Source organism: Bubalus bubalis, chromosome 16, assembly GCF_019923935.1.
Source record: "Bubalus bubalis isolate 160015118507 breed Murrah chromosome 16, NDDB_SH_1, whole genome shotgun sequence".
Lineage (NCBI taxonomy): Eukaryota > Metazoa > Chordata > Mammalia > Artiodactyla > Bovidae > Bubalus > Bubalus bubalis.
Genome location: NC_059172.1, coordinates 39431760 through 39451199, shown reverse-complemented (window position 1 = coordinate 39451199; position 19440 = coordinate 39431760). Strand labels below are relative to the sequence as shown.

Sequence of the window (19440 nt, the reverse complement as noted above, 5' to 3'; positions counted from 1 at the left end):
ATTACAACCTCAACCATTATCTATATTTATAAACTGACGTTCCTTTTCTGGTTTAGACCACCTGATTTAAAATTTTTCTGTATAGCCATTAGGCCATGTGTTATACAAATCCTCTGTGTTCTTACTCATGTTCTATTTTACTTGATGAATTGTATTTCCAAGGGAGGTATCTTATTGCCCATACAACAGTTCATTTTTCTCTCTCCTTTGTTACTTTTTGCTTTTAATATTTATTTTGCTTTAATGTTTTTAATATTTTATTTTTAAATGTTTAAATCATACAGAAAAGTAGAGAAAATAGTATAACTGAAAACTTTGTCCACAATTCAGGTTTCCTAAATTAATGATTAAAGGCTGTGCATACTACTAGGTGAAGTAAGTCAGACGGAGGAGAAATATTCTATGACATCTCTTATATGTGGATTCTAAAAAGTAATGATACAAATGATCCTTACTTACAAAACAAAGAGACTCACAGACTTAGAAAATGAACGTATTGTCACCAGGGGAAGGAATAGTTATGGAGTTTGGAAAGGTTATGTACACACTGACCATTAGAAATGGTTTAAAATGGATAATCAACAAGGACTTATTGTATAGCACATGGAACTCTACTCAATGTTATGTGGCAGCGTGGATGGAAGGGGGGTTTGGGGAGAATGGATACACGTATATGGATGGCTGAGTCCCTTCACTGTTCGCTTGAAACTATCACAACATTGTTAATCAGCTATACCCCAATACAAAATAAAAAAATTAAAAAAAAGTTGTACATGGATTTTATAATTATATTGCCTATTTAATATTGTACTCCAGTTATAACTATGCTACTATATTCAAAATCAGAAGAGTGGCTTTCAAGAAGGAAAGATGGAATGACTTATAGCTGACTAGAAAGCTTCAGAGAAGGATGGAAATAGGTAAAGGTTTTCCTGGATAACCATCAGACAGTGAACCAGAAAAAGTAAGATAAATTGTCAAAGCTGATGGTAGCAGGAAGTTTTCCAGGTAACTAAATTGGTAAAATTTCCCCTTTGTTGCAGGGAAAAAATGTATTGACTGTATAAGTAAGGGTTCAAGCTGATAAACCAGACCCAGTAGGAGATATGCATTAAAAGATTTATTACATGGAACTAACTTATGAAACTGTGGGAGTTGGTGACACTAATTTGAAATTTGGAGGGCAGAGGGTCAGGAAGGGTAGCCTGGAACTCTTGGGCATGAGAGTAAGCTACTTCTCACAGGTGAAATTTCTTCACCCTCAGTTCTCCTCTTAAGGCCCTTCACTTGATTGAACAAAGTTCCTCTAAATTATCTAGAATAATCTTTTATACTTAAAGTGAACTGAACACGGACTTTAATCACCTCTAATAAAATACCTTCACAGTCACACATTAGTGTTTGATTGAAAAACTGGGAAATAAAGCGTAGCCAAGTTGATACATAAAATTGGTCACCATGTCCTCCCTTGTCAACTTAGAGTTCACATTTATCTCCTTAAATCATGCAATCTTCAAAATAAAGACAATAACAAGGTCATTCTTCCACCTAACACAATACAGCTATCCTGTGTAAAACCAAAACTATGCTAACTCTTTCTCCAGAAGCTGCAAAGTCCTTGGGGATGTTCACCCTTTTCCCTTGATATCTGTAACTTAAACACTGTGGTATAAATTTATTAATATATTTTATGCTAAATGATATATATATATATGGGTATACATATATTTATAACAAAATAAATATTTATAATATTAAAGTATTACAAATCTTATTTCATTTCTGCAACTGGTCACATGGTCTTTACTAATGTTTGTAATTGTCTTTAACAACCCATTCCATATTCTCTTTGCTCTCATAAAAGCACCTCAGCTGTCCATTGTTCTTTGCCTAGTATGGTGACTGAAACCTTCATTCCTGAAGGGTCTGAGCCATTAGAAATTCTGCCTGAAACAAGTTGTTGTAATTTTCCATTAACTTTAATCACAGTGCTAAGAGATTCCCTAAGGGATTTCCTGTATCCCAGTCATACTCTTCCTGGTAAGATCAGTGAATGCCATGAACACGGACACATTGCTGTATTTCATTTTCTGTGAAACACACTTTGTTTATTGGTCAGAAGCAATGCATTGTGGAAAAACTACAAGAATGGATAAATTATTCTGTAAATCTACAGATGGTAGCTTTGACAGAAGTACTGCATTTAGGGAAGGCAATACTATGTCAAAAGTTGTGTCTATTCCAGGAAGAACATAACGTTGCCTCTTCCATGTTGGAAGTGGTCCAAAGTAAACAGTCATCATCAGGTAATTGGCAGGAAATAGTGCCATATTAGGGACTCAATGTTGGTTTCTGCTGCTGACAGATTGGACTCTAGCTCTAGCCAGGTCATCCTTAGCAAGTATACATCAATGATTCTAAGCCCATGCACAAATTCCACCCCTGCCATCATGGTCATTTCACTTATAAGCCCACTAGAAAAGGACAAAAGTGGCTGGGAAAAAAGACTATTGTCCACAGAACAGGTCATCCTATCCACTCATTAAAACAATAATTTTTTGATGAAGTCAACTTTTGGTGAGTATTCACATGGAACACAAAATATCTTAATGATTTTTTTTCCCATTCAGTTCAGTTCAGTTTCATCCCTCAGTCATGTCCAACTCTTTGCAACATTATGGACTACAGCATACCAGGCCCCTCTGTCCATCACCAGGTCCTGGAGCTTACTCAAACTCATGTCCATCGAGTCAGTGATGCCATCCAACCATCTCATCCTCTGTCATCCCCTTCTCCTCCTGCCTTCAATCTTGCCCAACATCAGGGTCTTTTCCAATGAGTCAGTTCTTTGCATCGGGTGGCCAAAGTTGAAGCAGTTCAGCTTCAGCATCAGTCCTTCCAATGAATATTCATGACTGATTTCCTTTAGGTTGACTGGTTTGATCTCCTTGCAGTCCAAGGGACTCTCAAGAATCTTCTCCAACACCACAGTTCAAAAGCATCAATTCTTTGGTGCTCAGCTTTCTTCGTAATCCAACTCTAACATCCATACATGACTACTGGAAAAACCATAGCTTTAATTAGATGGGACTTTTGTTGGCAAAGTAACGTCTCTGCTTTTTAATACGCTTTCTAGGTTGGTCATAATTTTTCTTCCAAGGAGCAAGCATCTTTTAATTTCATGGCTCCATTCAGAGAAGTATAATCACATTGCCTCTTCCCTGACTTCCTTGTCTCCAGTTTTTGAATCATGCTTCTTGTAAATCCTGGACCATCCAGAAAAACCATTGATTAAGTATATAGGTTTATACTTTTGATCATTTCTCTTACTAGGCAAAATGGACAAACAGGTGCCCTGGTCAAGGTTCTGTCCTTTGGGACAAATTACCTTTACCATGGTCCTTCAGGGATGTACTGGAAAGGGGCTGTACTGCTGTAACTGTCCACTTTAGGGTGGCTCCTGCATATTGTGCAGAATCATCTGTAAACCATGTCCAGGTTTTCTCTTCCTCAGTCAACTAACTGGTCACAGAGAATTCCCCAAGATGCTGTATGTGTGGTGTAGGAGATAGAAGGTAATGCAGCAAGAATAAGAGCCACGGGCATTTGGGCCACTTCCCCATGCAACTCATGTCTTCATGGCTTGTTCAAGCCCTACCTCATACGTACCACGTCCATTCTATAATGGGGCACTACTGTCCATGTCTACCCCTATAGCTTGGTGGGTCAGATAACACCCAATTTATAATGGCAGCCAGGTCCTTCACGGCCTATGGTTAAGTGTTCATTGTCTGACAAAGCCCAATCGTAAGCTAAAAGCTGTTTCTCAAAAGGAGAGTAGTTATTTACAGAGAGGTCAGGGGTTTACTCCAAAATCCTGTGTTTGTTCTGTGATTCATATAAAAGGGTTTCTTAAAAGCTCTAAACAGCATCCCTATGTACTACTGACACTTTCAACACCGCTGTATCTGTTGGATCATACGGCTCACAAGACAGAGAATCTTAGACCTGTTGCAGAGCCTTTTCTTATTCTGGACCCTGCTTTTTGAGTCATTTGGTAGATGAGCTGGAATAGCTCACCCACGTGAGGAATACTGCCTTCAAAACCAAAGCAGCATACTAGATATTATGCCTCCTTTTCCCTTACCTTACAAAGGATGTCTTGACATGCCCCTCACTGTAGTGGCGGCCTTCCCAGCCTGAACACGGAGATGTGATGAGCCTTTCCCTCCCTGGTGCAGGCTTGTGCTCCGTTGAGGCAGTGGCCTCTCTGTCACACCTCTCCACGGCAGCCCTCACTGAGCCTAATCTGGTCAGGCCACTGTTCCCATCACTCACCCACTGTGCAAGCAGGCAGGCAGGGCTCCACTCCAGGTGCGTCAGCTCCAGGGCCACCTCGGCACTCATGAGGCTGACTGCTGGGGCCAGCAGCAGGCTGAGCCCACAGTGCCTGTTGCTTCAGACAGTGATCATGACTGCCTGACGTGTCAGCCATCTTTATGTGGCCACCATGTTGTCTGCAGCCTGCACGCCTCGGCCACCGAGGGCTGGAGGACGACACTGCTGGAGCAACCTGGTACTTTGGACTTCCCCGCTTTCTGGAGTCGCACCTTTATGCTCTGGGTGCAGTGGCAGTGAGGCAGGCACCAGCTTGCTGCACTCAGCCTTCACCACAGTGCGCCCCTCCCCCAAGCAGGCGACTGTTTGTGAGTAACTGTCAACTAGCTGCCGGGTTATCGGGCCCTGGTCAGCCATTGGTCAGTGCCAAAATTGGCCCCTCCCCCTCTTGCTTATAAAAGGAGCCCCAATTCCGACTGAGGGACAATGTTTTTTTGAGACTGCTAGTCTGCCCTCTGGGTCTTCCCAGGTGGTGAAAACGTAAAGAATCCTCCTGGAATGCAGGAGACTCAGGTTTGTTCCCTGGGTCAGGAAGATCAGATCCTCTGGAGAAGGAAACGGCAGCCCATTCCAGTATTGTTGCCTGAAAAATTCCCATGGACAGCGAAGCCTGGCAGGCTATTGCCCATGGGGTCACAAAGAGTCAGACACAACTGAACATACAGTCTGCCATTTGATCAGTCTGCTAGCTTCTGATTAAAGTCATTATTCCTTGTTTAAACAACTCATCTCTCAATTTATTGGTCTGTTATGGGGCAAGCAGAACAAGCATGGGCTCGGTAGTAACACCACTGCTGCTGCTAAGTCGCTTCAGTCGTGTCCGACTGTGCGACCCCATAGACGGCAGCCCACCAAGCTCCCCCACCCCTGGGATTCTCCAGGCAAGAACACTGGAGTGGGTTGCCATTTCCTTCTCCAATGCATGAAAGTGAAAAGTGAAAGTGAAGTCGCTCAGTCATGTCCTACTCTTCGCGACCCCACGGACTGCAGCCTACCAGGCTCCTCCGTCCATGGGATTTTCTAGGCAAGAGCCCGCTCAGTTCAGTTCAGCTCAGTTCAGTCCCTCAGTTGTGTCTGACTCTTTGTGACCCCATGAATTGCAATATGCTAGCCTTCCCTGTCCATCACCAACTCCCGGAGTTCACTCAAACTCACTTCCATTGAGTCGGTGATGCCATCCAGACATCTCATTCTCTGTCGTCCCCTTATTCTCCTGCCCCCAATCCTTCCCAGCATCAGAGTCTTTTCCAATGAGTCAACTCTTCGCATGAGGTGGCCAAAGTACTGGAGTTTCAGCTTTAGCATCATTCCTTCCAAAGAACACCCAGGACTGATGTCCTTTAGACACCTAGAAATTTCACTTCAGTGGAAGGTACTTGAATTTTTGTCACATTCATCTACAATCATCTGATAGGTAAATGTCTCATTGAAACGTCTAGAGTAATTGCTGCTTCCTGGTGTTATTGTTGTTCAGTCGTGTCCAACTCTTTGCCACTTCACGGACTACAGCATGTCAGGCTTCCCTGTCCTTCATTATCTCCTGGAGTTTGCTCAAATTTATGTCCAATGAGCCGGAGATGCTATCTAACAATCTCACCCTCTGCCACCCCTTCTCCATTTGCCTTCAATCTTTCTCAACATCAAGGTCTTTTCCAAAGAGTCCACTCTTTGCATCAGGCGGCCAAAGTACTGGAGCTTCAGCTTCAGCATCAGTCTCTCCAATGAATATTCAGGGTGGACTTCCTTTAGGGTTGGTCTGATCTCCTTGCTCTCCAAGGGACTCTCAAAAATCTTTTTCAGCACCACAATACGAGACAGCAAAAGAGACACTGATGTATAGAACAGTCTTATGGACTTTGTGGGAGAGGGAGAGGGTGGAAAGATTTGGGAGAATGGCATTGAAACATGTATAATATCATGTATGAAACGAGTTGCCAGTCCAGGTTCGATGCACGATACTGGATGCTTGGGGCTAGTGCACTGGGACGACCCAGAGGGATGGTATGGGGAGGGAGGAGGGAGGAGGGTTCAGGATGGGGAACACATGTATACCTGTGGTGGATTCATTTTGATATTTGGCAAAACTAATACAATTTTGTAAAGTTTAAAAATAAAATAAAATTTAAAAAAAGGAAAAAAAAGAAAAAAAAAAAGGCATAAATTCCTTGGCACTCAGCCTTCTTTACGGTTCACCTCTCACATCCATACATGACTACTGGAAAAACCATAGCTTTGACTATAAGGATCTTTGTTGGCAAACTGATGTCTTTGCTTTTCAATACATTGTGTAGGTTTGTCATAGCTTTTCTTCCAAGGAGCAAGCATCTTTTAGTTTCATGGCTGTAGTACCATCTGCAGTGATTTTGGAGCCCAAGAAAATAAAATCTGTCATTGCTTCTACTTTTTCTCTTTCTATTTACCATAAAGCTATGGGACCAGATGCCATGATCTTCGTGTTTTGAGTGCTGAGTTTCAAGTCAGCTTTTTCACTCTCCTCTTTCACCCTCATCAAGAGGCTTGTTAGTTCCCCTTCACTTTCTGCCATTAAAGTGGCATCATCTGCATATCTGAGGTTGTTAATTTTTCTCCTGGCAATCTCAATTCCAGCTTTGATTTATCTAGCCAGGCATTTTGCATGACGTACTCTGTATATATGCTAAATAAATAGGGTGAAAGTATACAGCCCTGTCGTACTCCTTTCCCAATTTGGAATGAGTTAGTTGTTCCAGGTGAGCTTATAACTATTGCTTCTTGATCCGCATATAGGTTTCTCAGGAGACAGGTAAGGTGGTTTGGTATTCCCATCTCTTTAAGAGTTTTCCACAGTTTGCTGTGATCCACATGGTCAAGGCTTTAGGATAGTCAACAAAGCAGATGTTTTTCTCCCTTGCTTTCTCCATGATTCAACAAATGTTGGGAATTTGATCTCTGGTTCCTTTGACTCTTCAAAACAAACTTGTACATCTGGAAGTTCTAGGTTCACATACTGCTGAAGCATAGCTTAAAGGATTTTGAGCATAACCTTGCTAGCATGAGAAAAGAGAGCAATTGTCCAGTAGTTGGACTGCAAGGAGATCAAACCAGTTAATCCTAAAGGAAATCAATCCTGAATATTCATTGGAAGGACTGATGCTGAAGCTGAAGCTCCAATACTTTGGCCACCTGATGCAAAGAACTGACTCCTTGGAAAAGACCCTTTTGTTGGGAAAGATTGAAGGCAGGAGGAGAAGGGGACGACAGAGGGTGAGATGTTTGGATGGTATCACCAACTCGATGAACATGAATTTGAGCAAGCTCCGCGAGGTGATGATGGACAGGGAGGCCTGGTGTGCTGCAGTCCATGGGGTCGCAAAGAGTCAGACATGACTGAGCGACTGAACTGAACTGTCCAGTAGTTTGAACATTCTTTATCATTACCTTTCTTTGGGATTAGAATGAAAATTGACCTTCTCCAGTCCTGTGGCCACTGTTGAGTTTTCCAAATTTGCTGACATATTGAGTGCAGCATTTTTACAGCATCATCTGTCAGGATTTTAAATAGCTCAGCTGGAATTCCATCACCTCCACTAGCTTTTTTTGTAGTAAGGCTGCCTAAGGCCAACTTGACTTCACCATTCCATGATAAGAAAAAAACAATAAGCATAATATCTTTGTAATAATGTCAGCCAAGTGCAGCTCTTTGCATGAGGCCACTGCTGTGCATTATTCCTCCCCTCTTCCCCTATGGTGTTACCAGGCAACAGTTGCCATGGGACTGGTAGTGAGAGGGTAACAGGCAGGAATGCCAGGGGTCTCCAAATGGAGGAAATAGGCTGCAAGTGTTAGACATTTTTTGTCTCTCCCTTAAGCAGCAGGAGGAAACAAACTCTCCAAGGAAATGTTTTTCTTAAGCTATATTAATGAAACTATGTATTTGCTTTGGCATTGCCTTTCTTCAAAATGATTCCACCTAAGACTAACTTTTTTTCTTTTCTCAAACCTTGGGCTGATAATAGCTCAACAAACCAGTATTCATATCAATTATTTTATGGCTGGGGGATGATACACCTCGTGCCATCCTATCTCAAAAATGCATATTGTGGGAGAGGGGCCTGGTGAAACTCCCTCAGCCTTGAGTTGTCTATCTTATCTGATTAATAACTTTCTAACAGACATAAAACAGCTTGATAAAACTAGCACGGGGGTCACTCTCCATCCCATTTTTGATGTCAATGTCAGAAGCTTTCTCAGTCCCTTTTCACTTTAATAAAACTCTGCTATATGAAATTTCTTGAGTGATCTAGCCTCGTCTCTGGTCCCAAAGCTAAATCTTCTTCTTTGGAGATCATGACTCCAACAGTTCACCCTAAGCTATCTGTAGCTGTCATTCTTGGCCATTGGTCAGCACCACGTGGGCCCTGCTCACAAGCAGCCAACTATTAATGAGCCATGTTTATGAGGAATTCAGCCAAAGGCCCAGTGGGAGAGGTGGTTGTCATTTGGAGTGAAGTGAGAGGGGGAATCCTTTCCTTCTCCCTAGGGTCTTCCAGCTCACCTGACCCTGGGTCAACGGGCGTATTGAGAGACCAAAGAACGAGTCTGGGGGCTGTGTCCTGCAGGTCTCCAGAGCCCTCACCAAGGGTAACCACTGGCTTGACCCAGGCCTGGAGGTAGTGGTAAGCTTCTCCTCCATCCCTGTTTCTGTGACCTAATAGCAGCAGCAGTCTGCCTGGATTCACAGTCTACGGGAGCTGGCTGACCTCCCACCCCCACCCCACTGTTTGGGGAGCCTGAGAGCCAGTTGGGTCCTGGGTGCCTGGCTCCCTCAGTGGTGACAGCTGGGCAGGGTCTGGGGACCTGGTCCTGAGGAGGCTACCAGCTGAGATCTACCTTCTCTTAGCCAAGACCAGGACCTTGGCAGGGGAGAGTTGTGCCTTGGCACCTTGCCTTTCTTGTCAGATCAGAAAATGACATTTGTTTGGTGGACATTTATAGGAATGTCATTAGCTGACCATGACTTAACCTCAAGAACAAAGGATTTGACACCAAGAAGTTATTTTCTAAGAATGTCATCATCAACTAACCATCAGTCTCTGTGAGTCAGACTGCTATGCTTACTGCTTTCACTCCACCACCCATTACAACAGCCACATTCAACTTATCTTTGATGATTAAGATATGACGATGGCCATGCCACAGGAGATACTATTATTCCCACTGCATTTAGAGATCCCAGTTCAGTGGTAGCAGCTCCCACTATAATTTCTGGCCTACACAGAAGAGCAACCACAGGGCCCTTAAAGGATGCTGGGTCTTCTCTCATAAATTTGTTTCTCACAGTCATAGTGAAAGATGTATTCTCCCAGAGTGGGTGAGCAGGCCTTATTTGATAAACCCATTCCAACAGTTATCTCCCAAAGCCTTTGGACAACTTACTCCACAGTATATAAATGTAAATCTTACACTTAATTCTATTTACTGTGGTAAACCTACCCTTGCACTCATGTTTTAGCCAGCCAACTAAACAATCTGTAGAGCCCTTTCTAACCTCTTGAGCTGAAACACTGAATCCAAGGTCTCTACTTAGTGGGCCATATCAATAAGTTTAGCCTGATCCAACTTTTTTTCCTCCCACCATAATTCCATACCCATGAGCTCCATCCCCACACGTATCTCCCAGATTTCTGTCTGTATACATCAGAAAAATTATGCCGCTCCTTTGGTTTATAACAACTCTCACCCTTTGAGTTTGCTGGAATGTGAGCCTACTTACAAGTTTGGAAGCAAAGAGGGAAGGTGAGAGTGGTCCCTGAGGAGAATCTGCAGTGTCTTAATGACAACAACCTCAGGGGCTTTTATTACATGTTTTTCAGGCAAATGAGGGCCAAACTCTCATGAAACAGCTAATTATTGGTCAAAAAATTAGCAGAACAATGTCCTCAGAGTCATGGGAATCTATTTGTCCCTAGTCCAATTGTCAGGTTCCCATTCCTCCCTAAACAATACCCTCACTTTAACAGAAGACATCCTGGAAATTTAGGAATTCAATTTGCATTATAATTGAGCTACTAACATACTGAGACTCTGGGCTTGATTTTGAGAAAGCATAGCTAGAGGTTTCTTTAGGGCCATATAAGGAGAATAACATTTCTACCCTTCTCCTCACATTTGAGAGTCACTGAGGCAACATCTGTAGGTCTTCTGATGCAGCAAACATCTACTCTTTGAACAAGAAATGCTCTCCTCTTCTTGGAGATAATTATGAATTTCCTGCCCTCTAATAATCTGCCCAGGGAGCAGAAGGGAATATGGAATGATGACTTATAGATCCCACTTTACCTTAAGAAGATGACTAAACCATGTTAATACAGACCATTAATGTGTGTGTGTGTGTGTGTGTGTGTGTATGTTTCTAGGAAGAGCTTGGTGGTATGCTATTGTGGAATCTACAGAAATCCACCTCCTTCACAGACTAGACTGTCTAGTATCTTCTGTATTAAAATGTGAGCTTTGACTACAGTTTTCAATGTCTTCCCCACAACCATATAAGAAGGACAGAAACTACATATTTTCCACAACGGGGTCACTGAGCCTGGCGCCATAGCTGGCACAAAGTAGATATTAAATAACATTTGGTGAATTCATAAAGAATCTCAGCATCAGAGAAAATATTTAAGGGCCTAAAATAGAGGCCATCAGCACTAAGTTCTAATCACCTGACCTAATTGAGTAGCAGGAAACTGACAAAACTGGCATTTAAAGACACATGCATCTTTCCTCTGAGTATATCCAGGATTATATCACTTAACAACTCTTCCACTGCCACCCCTCGGACCCAAGTCATTGGCTCCTTTCTGGGTCATTGCAGCAGGTTCCTAACCAGTCTGCTTGCTTCCTTTCTGGTCCCTGTAAAGTCTTTAGCAGAGTAACAAAGCAAAGTCTTTAACAAAGTGACAATTCCTCTTAAACAAAATACAAATTATTTCAATTTCCTATTCAAAGACCCCCAATAGTTCCCTGATTCACTTAGAACAAAAGTCGAAACCTTCACAGTGGTTCTCTATGCTTACTCCGCTTACTCTCTGACCTCATCTCCTCCTCCATCCAACCCAGCTTGCTCACTCCAGTCCAACTCCTTGGTCTCCTTGTTTGCCTGTCTCAGCTTGACCTCAGAACCTTTTCAGTGGCTCTTCTCTCTGTCTAAAATGATCTTCACATTTATGCTCAAAGGACATTTTCTCAGTAAGATCTGCTCTAACCCTTCTATTTAAAGTTAACAATTTCTTCCTACATTCTCTGTTCCTCTTACCTTTTTTAGCTCCAAAGCACTTGAAAACTCCTAATATACAATGTGACACTTATGATATTTTATTTTTTGTTCTCCACCACCTAGAAGGTAACATCCCTAAGAGAGGATGGTTGGTTATTTTTTTCTTTATTATTGCTACATAATGTTGTGTTCAGTGCACAGTTGAAGTTAATACATATTGAACAAGAAAAGAAGACAGAATAATGGAAGAAAACAAAGCATGCAAAATTAGGGTTACATATTGAATGAGAGAAAAAAAAAAGAACTATGGAAGGAAAACAGAGCAGGATACATTCTGCTTTAGTCTTAATTAATTTGCTCTGAGATACTCACTTGTGCTCACTGGAACAGTGACCTCCAGAGAAAAGACTAAGATAGAGTCCTGCTTTCACAGCTCTCCTGAGACCTCACTGGGTCTTCTCAAATCCCTGTGAATTTGGCACAGATGCACAGTACTAGCCCAAGGCCTGGTCATTAGGTGTGAACTCAGGGATTGTAAATAGCCCCCCTTCCATGTTTCCTTTACTGGGGTGCAGAACTCATTTACTGAGAGATGAAAGAAGAGTTAAGAGGTTAGGAATCACACCCAGGAGATTTATTAAATTTCCTGTCTCCGAGCACTTCCAGGAAGGGGTCAATTCAGCTGGGGAAAGAGTTCCTTTTAAACAAAGCTTCTGAGTAGAGGGACAAAGTCATTGTCATCACATAGGGAGGCAGAAGAGCCACCCCCAAGGACAGGGCCCTGTCTCACTGTGGCCCCTGAGAAAGTGAGGCCAGGCATTGCAGACCTTCCTTTGGGTCCTTTTCCTGGATCATCTGCACTGGTTTTCCTTTATTCAGCTCCAGAGCCAAGTAGGAGTGAAACTGTTTTTAAAAGTTAAGCATTCACCTTAGTTAAACAATTGCTTTATGGCTAGGAAAATTCCTTCACAAGATGACTGGGCCAGAGATATAGCCTGTCTTAACCCTTCACATAAGAAAGGGGACAGGCTGTTTCAGGTTCCTATGAGACCCTTCTCTCTGAAGTGTAGGTCATTCAAAGACCAGGTGGCCCATCCCAGAGAGGCCCTGCCAAGCCAGATGAATGGGAATGCCCTGACCCACTGATCCCACATACCTCCTCACAGCTGGTCCCCTTCATGGACTGGTACAAAATCTACTTTATTTACTCACCAATTTCTATTTGCACTTCTTCACCCTCCAAACAAGATACACAGCCAACAGTGATACCAGCAGTATCTCCTGTCTATCAGAGGTAAGGATTTTATCTCTGGGAGGTATTATGAGGTTTCTGTAAATGAATGATCAGGAAATGAGAGCAGGACCGTAGTTAGGAAATGTGGATGGTTAGGAAATGTTATTTGTTCCCTAGGTCTTGGACATGTCATTAACGTTGATCTCATTTATTCAACAAATAATCATCAAGGATACTCTCTAATTAAGGAGCTGTGTCGGAGAAGGCAATGGCACCCCACTCCAGTACTTTTGCCTGGAAAATCCCATGGGCGGAGGAGCCTGGTGGACTGCAGTCCATGGGGTCGCTAGGAGTCGGACACAACTGAGCGACTTCATTTTCACTTTTCACTTTCATGCATTGGAGAAGGAAATGGCAGCCCACTCCAGTGTTCTTGCCTGGAGAATCCCAGGGACGGGGGAGCCTGGTGAGCTGCCGTCTATGGGGTCGCACGGAGTCGGACACGACTGAAGCAACTTAGCAGCAGCAGCAGCCATAAACTGAACAAACACTGTGAATAAGACATAATCTTTCATTTAAAGATTAGCATTAAAATATTTGGCTGCAATAGTCAGTGAAGCCATTTACTCTGAGAGAAGCAAGGCAAACTTCTGGGAGGTAGTAACAGAGACGTTCTGAAGTACCAGGAAGTTTTAACTGAGAAAAAGGATTAGAGCATGTGGAATGGGAAAGGGGAAAGAAATGGCGCTTTCTAGGAAGAAGGAGCTGCAAGTGCAAAAGGCTAGAGGCAAGAGGAAACACAATTTCCTGGAGAATTTCAACTGGATCAACATGGAGGGACTTGGGGTCCAGACAGGGACGGAGAAGGGCGGAAAGGCTAGGAACCACAGGCAAAAATGAGGCAGGGGGGGTCAGCTGGCCAGATGATGAACTGATTTTGAGGTCAATTGATTAAGTATGTTAATAGCCAAAAGGGGGGAACAACTTAAATGTCCACTGACAGATGAATGGCTAAAGAAAATGTGATATAAATATAGTGGAATTTTATTCAATTATAAAGAGAAGGAAATTTGGTCCTGTGCTACAACACGTAAGAAATTGGAATACACCGTGTTAAGTGAAGTCAACCACAGAAGTCTAAATTGATTCCTAAATTGATTCCTGATTCTAAAATGATTCCTCTTATGTCATTTAAAGTAGTCAAACTGTAGCAGAAAGAATGGTGGCTTCCAGGTGCTGCTGCGATGTGGTAATGGAGAGCTGCTGTTCAGTGAGTATAAAGTTTCAGTCATGCAAAATGGAAAAGTTCAGGAGATCTACTGTACAACATTGTGCTTACAGTTGACTGTACTGTACACTTAAAACTTTAAAAGAGTAGATTGCATGTTGTTTGTTTTTTTACCACCAATAAAAACAAAGAGAGAGTAATTGAACAAAAATTTCTGTAAACTGGTTTCTGTATACTGCTCATACTTTACCTTTATTGAGAATCTATCAACATTCAGAAAACTAAGATCATGGCATCCGGTCCCATCACTTCATGGCAAATAGATGGGGAAACAGTGGAAACAGTGAGAGGCTTTATTTTGGGGGGCTCCAAAATCACTGCAGATGGTGATTGCAGCCATGAAATTAAAAGACACTTACTCCTTGGAAGGAAAGTTATGACCAACCTAGATAGCATATTGAAAAGCAGAGACATTACTTTGCCAACAAAGGTCCGTCTAGTCAGGCTATGGTTTTTTCAGTAGTCATGTATGGATGTGAGAGCTGGACTATAAAGAAAGCTGAGAGACGAAAAATAGATGCTTTTGAACTGTGGTGCTGGAGAGTTCCCTGGACTGCAAGGAAATCCAACCAGTCCATCCTAAAGGAGATCAGTCCTGAGTGTTCATTGGAAGGGCTGATGTTGAAGCTGAAACTCCAATACTTTGGCCACCTGATGTGAAGAGCTGACTCAATGGACATGAGTTTGGGTAAACTCTGGGAGTTGGTGATAGACAGGGAGGCCTGGTGTGCTGCAGTCCATGGGGTTGCAAAGAGTTGGACATGATGAGCGACTGAACTGAACTGAACTCTGTGACTATAGCCATAAAAATATGTTAAAATATGACATGTAAAATAGTTATGAAAATTAAAAAATCATGAGACCACTGAAACAGTTGCATAGAGCTAAGATCACTCCTACTTTACAAGTGAGAAAAATGTGACAGCTACCTGTTAAAATAAGATCATGTGATCAGTAGGAAAGATATAACTCAAGCCAGGGAGTTTGACCTTGCCTTGTGTTTTATTCACAATGTCTTAGACAAGTCAAAGTATTAGGTATAAATCATTATCACAAAATATCAACAAAAAGAGAGTGAGTGCTAAATTGGTGGTAGTAAGAAGGACATCATGATGAAGAATCAGCAAACTATGCACTTTGCAAGAGAAAACAGTCCTTGAATTCCAAGCTTTCACATAAAGTCTATCCATTCTATTCACTTACTCACTCTGAGAAAAATAGATTCTCCATTCTCATGAAAGTTTCTAGTCCTTTAAACATACTCAATTCTTCAATTTATTGCCTACCAAACTAGCTCTTCATGACTGAATTCCATCTTAAGAATCATATCAGTCACCAACTGTTTTTGATTCTACTTCCAACATGAATCTTGACTCTGTCATATCTGTGCCATTTCCCTGGTCCATCTTACCTAGATGACCACAATCACGCCTTGCACATATCTCCCTGGGTCTGTTCTTGCCCATCTTCTGCTTGTACTCCTCCATGGGACGATCAGAGTCATCTTTTAAAAGTATGAATCACTTTTGTGTATACAGATTAAAGACACCCCTTATATGTGGAATCTAAAAAGAAATGATACAAATGAACTTACAAAACAGAAACAGACTCACAGATTTAGAGAATGAGCTTATGGTTGCCAGGGGAAGGATGAGGGGAAAGGATAGTTGGGGAGTTTGGGACAGGCATGTAAACATGTTTATGTATGGCTGATCCCTTCATTGTTTACTTGAAACTATCACAACTTTGTTAATTGGCTATACCCCAATACAAAATAAAACATTTAAAAAAAACCAGCTCTCAGTTATAGTCTATATGGGATTCCATGGAGACTCTGGTAAAGAATCGGCCTGCAATGCAGGAGAGGTGGGTTCGATCCCTGGGTCAGAAAGATCTCCTGGAGAAGGAAATAGCAACCCACCTCAGTATTCTTGCCTAGGAAATCCCATGGACAGAGGAGCCTGGCGGGCTACAGTCCATGGGGTCACAAAAGAGACAGACATGACTTAGTTAACAAATAACAACAACAGTAGTCCATATTCCCTGAAAGGCCAAACATAACTTGGAACATGTTTATCTCTCCAAGTGTCTCTCATTCAGTACCATCCTCACCAGTCTTCCTTCAGCTTCTTAGAAATTACAAGCTCTTTCCTATTTCAAATATTCTGCATATTTTATATCCATTGCTCAGGTAGCTCTTCATCCCTCCTCAATTGGGTAATTTACGTTTGTCTTTCAAAACTGAGCTTAAAATTCACAGACTCAGAAGGCTTTCTTTAACTACCAATCTACATGAGAACCACTGTTCATTTTTTTTTTCCTTTAGGATGCTTTTCACAATTTATAGTTACATCTATTATATTTATTTATTGGCTATGCCATGCAGCATGTGGGAACTTAGTTCCCTGACCAAAGATTGAACTCAGGTTCTGAGCAGTGAGAGCGGGGAGTCCCAACCACTGGGCATCCAGGGAATTCTCCACCTACCCTTCAGTGCTCCTCATGAGTGTAACTGAGTGTGGTCTGGTATTTTATATACCACGTACTTCCCTGCATGCATGGGAGCTAGCACAGTGCCTGGCACATAATAGGCACGAGAGGGAATGGTTCTTTCTTTCTTCCAAAATTTTCTTTTACATCAAGGTAACATGGGTTTGGGTAGACTCAGGGAGTTGGTGATGGACAGGGAGGCCTGGCGTGCTGCGATTCATGGGGTCGCAAAGAGTCGGACATGACTGAGCGACTGAACTGAACGTTAATTCTTAGTCTCTACTCTCTCCTTTCTTCCCAAGTTTCAGGGAGGAAGTTAATCTAATTGGAGAATGAACCGGAATAAAATTCTCTCTTTTTCTTAGAAGATACAATGACCAGCACTTGTACCTCTTGTTCTCCTGTTCCACCAGTCCTTCTTCGGTGGAAAGTACTGACCTGATCCTGCTTTGCTTGTGACTGCAAAGGTAATTATGTTCATTTTGAGGTTGGTTTAGGAAGTTCATTATCCACTGACACAGAAATTACATCCTGTAATTTCTACGTTATGAAAACTAGGGTCATGTTTTGGCTGAACAAATATCTCCTGTCTCAATTGCTTCACAACCTGGGTGGGATAGAGGGAAATATGTGTTAGGCCTTCTCAAAGATGCTGCATCTCCTGAAAAGAAGGGAAGGAAAAAGAAGCTGGATACCATATGTCTGGGCTTCCCAGGTGGTGTTAGTGGTAAAGAACCTTCCTGCCAGTGCAGGAGATGTAAAGAGACATGGGTTCGATCACTGGGTCAGGAAGATCCCCTGGAGGAGGGTACAGCAACCCACTCCAAGTATCCTCTGTCCAAGTATTCTTGCTTGGAGAATTCCTTGGACAGAGGAGCCTGGTGGGCTACAGTCCATGGGGTCGCAGAGTTGAACACTACTGAAGCGACTTAGTGCACTCCATATGTCTATATGCTTAGATTTTCCCTTTAATGTTTCCCATTGGTTAAGTTGCTCCTGTTTCTCAAGAGAAAGAAGTGGGATGGTGAAGCAGAGCAAATGCAGAATTACTGCCCAAATGGGACTTGCCTAATATTGAAGGAAACATCAGAAACGGGAAAGAAATGTGCTATTTTAACAATATGTTAAAAAAAATAAAAAAAAAAAACCCAATATGTTATCAGTACATACTTGGTGATTTAATTTATGAATGAAAGACTAATACATGGTATGATAAACTGAGCAACTAATTTCTTTCAATCAAGGGCTGTAACATTGTAAAGGCAAGGAGTCCACAGTGACCACATCAGAACTACCTTATCTGATTTTTCATAATTTCAGATAACAAAAAAAACAACACAGAATGGAGCTCTATAACTCCACCTTGGAAAGTGGTTTCATCTTGGTGGGGATTCTGACCGACAGTGGGTCTCCTGGACTGCTCTGCACTACAATCTCAGTCCTGTACACACTGGCCCTCACCAGCAATGGCCTGCTGCTCCTGGTCATCACAGTGGATGCCAGGCTCCATGTGCCCATGTACCTCCTGCTCAGCCAGCTTTCTCTCATGGATTTGATGCTTACATCTGTAGTTATTCCTAAAATGCTTGTGGATTATCTGCGTGGAGAGAATGTCATCTCCTTTGAGGGCTGCGCCCTTCAGATGTTCCTGGCACTGACCCTGGGTGGTGCAGAGGACCTCCTACTGGCCTTCATGGCCTATGACAGGTATGTGGCCATTTGCCATCCTCTGAACTACATGGTCCTCATGAGGCCCAGGATCTGCTGGCTCATGGTGGCCACCCCTTGGACCCTGGCATTCCTGAATTCTGTGATGCACACTTCATATACCATGCATTTTCCTTTTTGCATGACCCGGGAAATCAGGCACCTCCTCTGTGAGATCCCACCCTTGTTGAAATTGGCCTGTGCAGACACCTCCAGATATGAGTTTGTGGTGTATGTGTCAGGTTCCGTCTTTCTCATGCCTTCCCTTGCTGCTGTCCTCGCCTCCTATACGTTTGTCCTAGCTGCTATCCTCCACATGTCCTCAGGAGAGGGAAGGCAGAAAGCCCTCTTCACATGTTCTTCTCATCTGACTGTGGTGGGAATGTACTATGGAGCTGCCATGTTTATGTATGTCCAGCCCAGCTCCCACCACAGTCCCCAACAGGACAACATCCTCTCTGTATTTTATCTTGTTATTACTCCAGCACTGAACCCTCTTATCTATAGTCTGAGAAACAAGGAGGTAATGGGGGCCTTCAGGAGAGTATTAGGGAGGTTTTCTCTCATCTAGGATGGTGGCTGCCAGTGTGATATTGAAGCTCTATAACTCCTAGATGGTGCTTGATATCCACTCCTGGTTTTATGTGGTTCTTCTACATTATGAAAATTCTGAAAATCTGCCACATTAGAACTAAGTCCTCATTTGGTCTTACAGACACAATTTTGTCTCCATCAGCTCTGTATTTTGATAGTTAAGAAGCATTCATTTCTCTGATCAATATTCCAGGATATGTTTGAAATTTTTTTTCTGTTCTGACAGAGTGACCTTACATTTTACTTCAGTATTTTCTTTTCTTACCCTATGACAATCCTATACCCAATCACAGAGAAAGTTAGCCAGATTTTTTGGGCAGCTCAATTTAAAGCAGAAATAAAAACTAGAGAGGAACATGAAGATAAAATGAAGATACAAATATTGAATTTTACTTGCTGCTATTGACAGAATTTCTTGGTTCTTACCTTCCTATTAGTGAGCATTTGTAGTCATATAATATTAGACACTTTACTGTGGGC

General features: G+C 42.4%; 1 protein-coding gene across 1 annotated transcript; it reads left to right on the top strand.

Annotated features, from left to right (window-relative positions):
* Positions 1-18001: 18001 nt before the first annotated feature.
* Positions 18002-18937, top strand: LOC112579512 (olfactory receptor 2AG1-like). The gene has a single exon (XM_025265954.2). It carries the CDS (start codon positions 18002-18004, stop codon positions 18935-18937), a length of 936 nt encoding a protein of 311 aa, XP_025121739.1.
* The last annotated feature ends 503 nt before the right edge of the window (positions 18938-19440 follow it).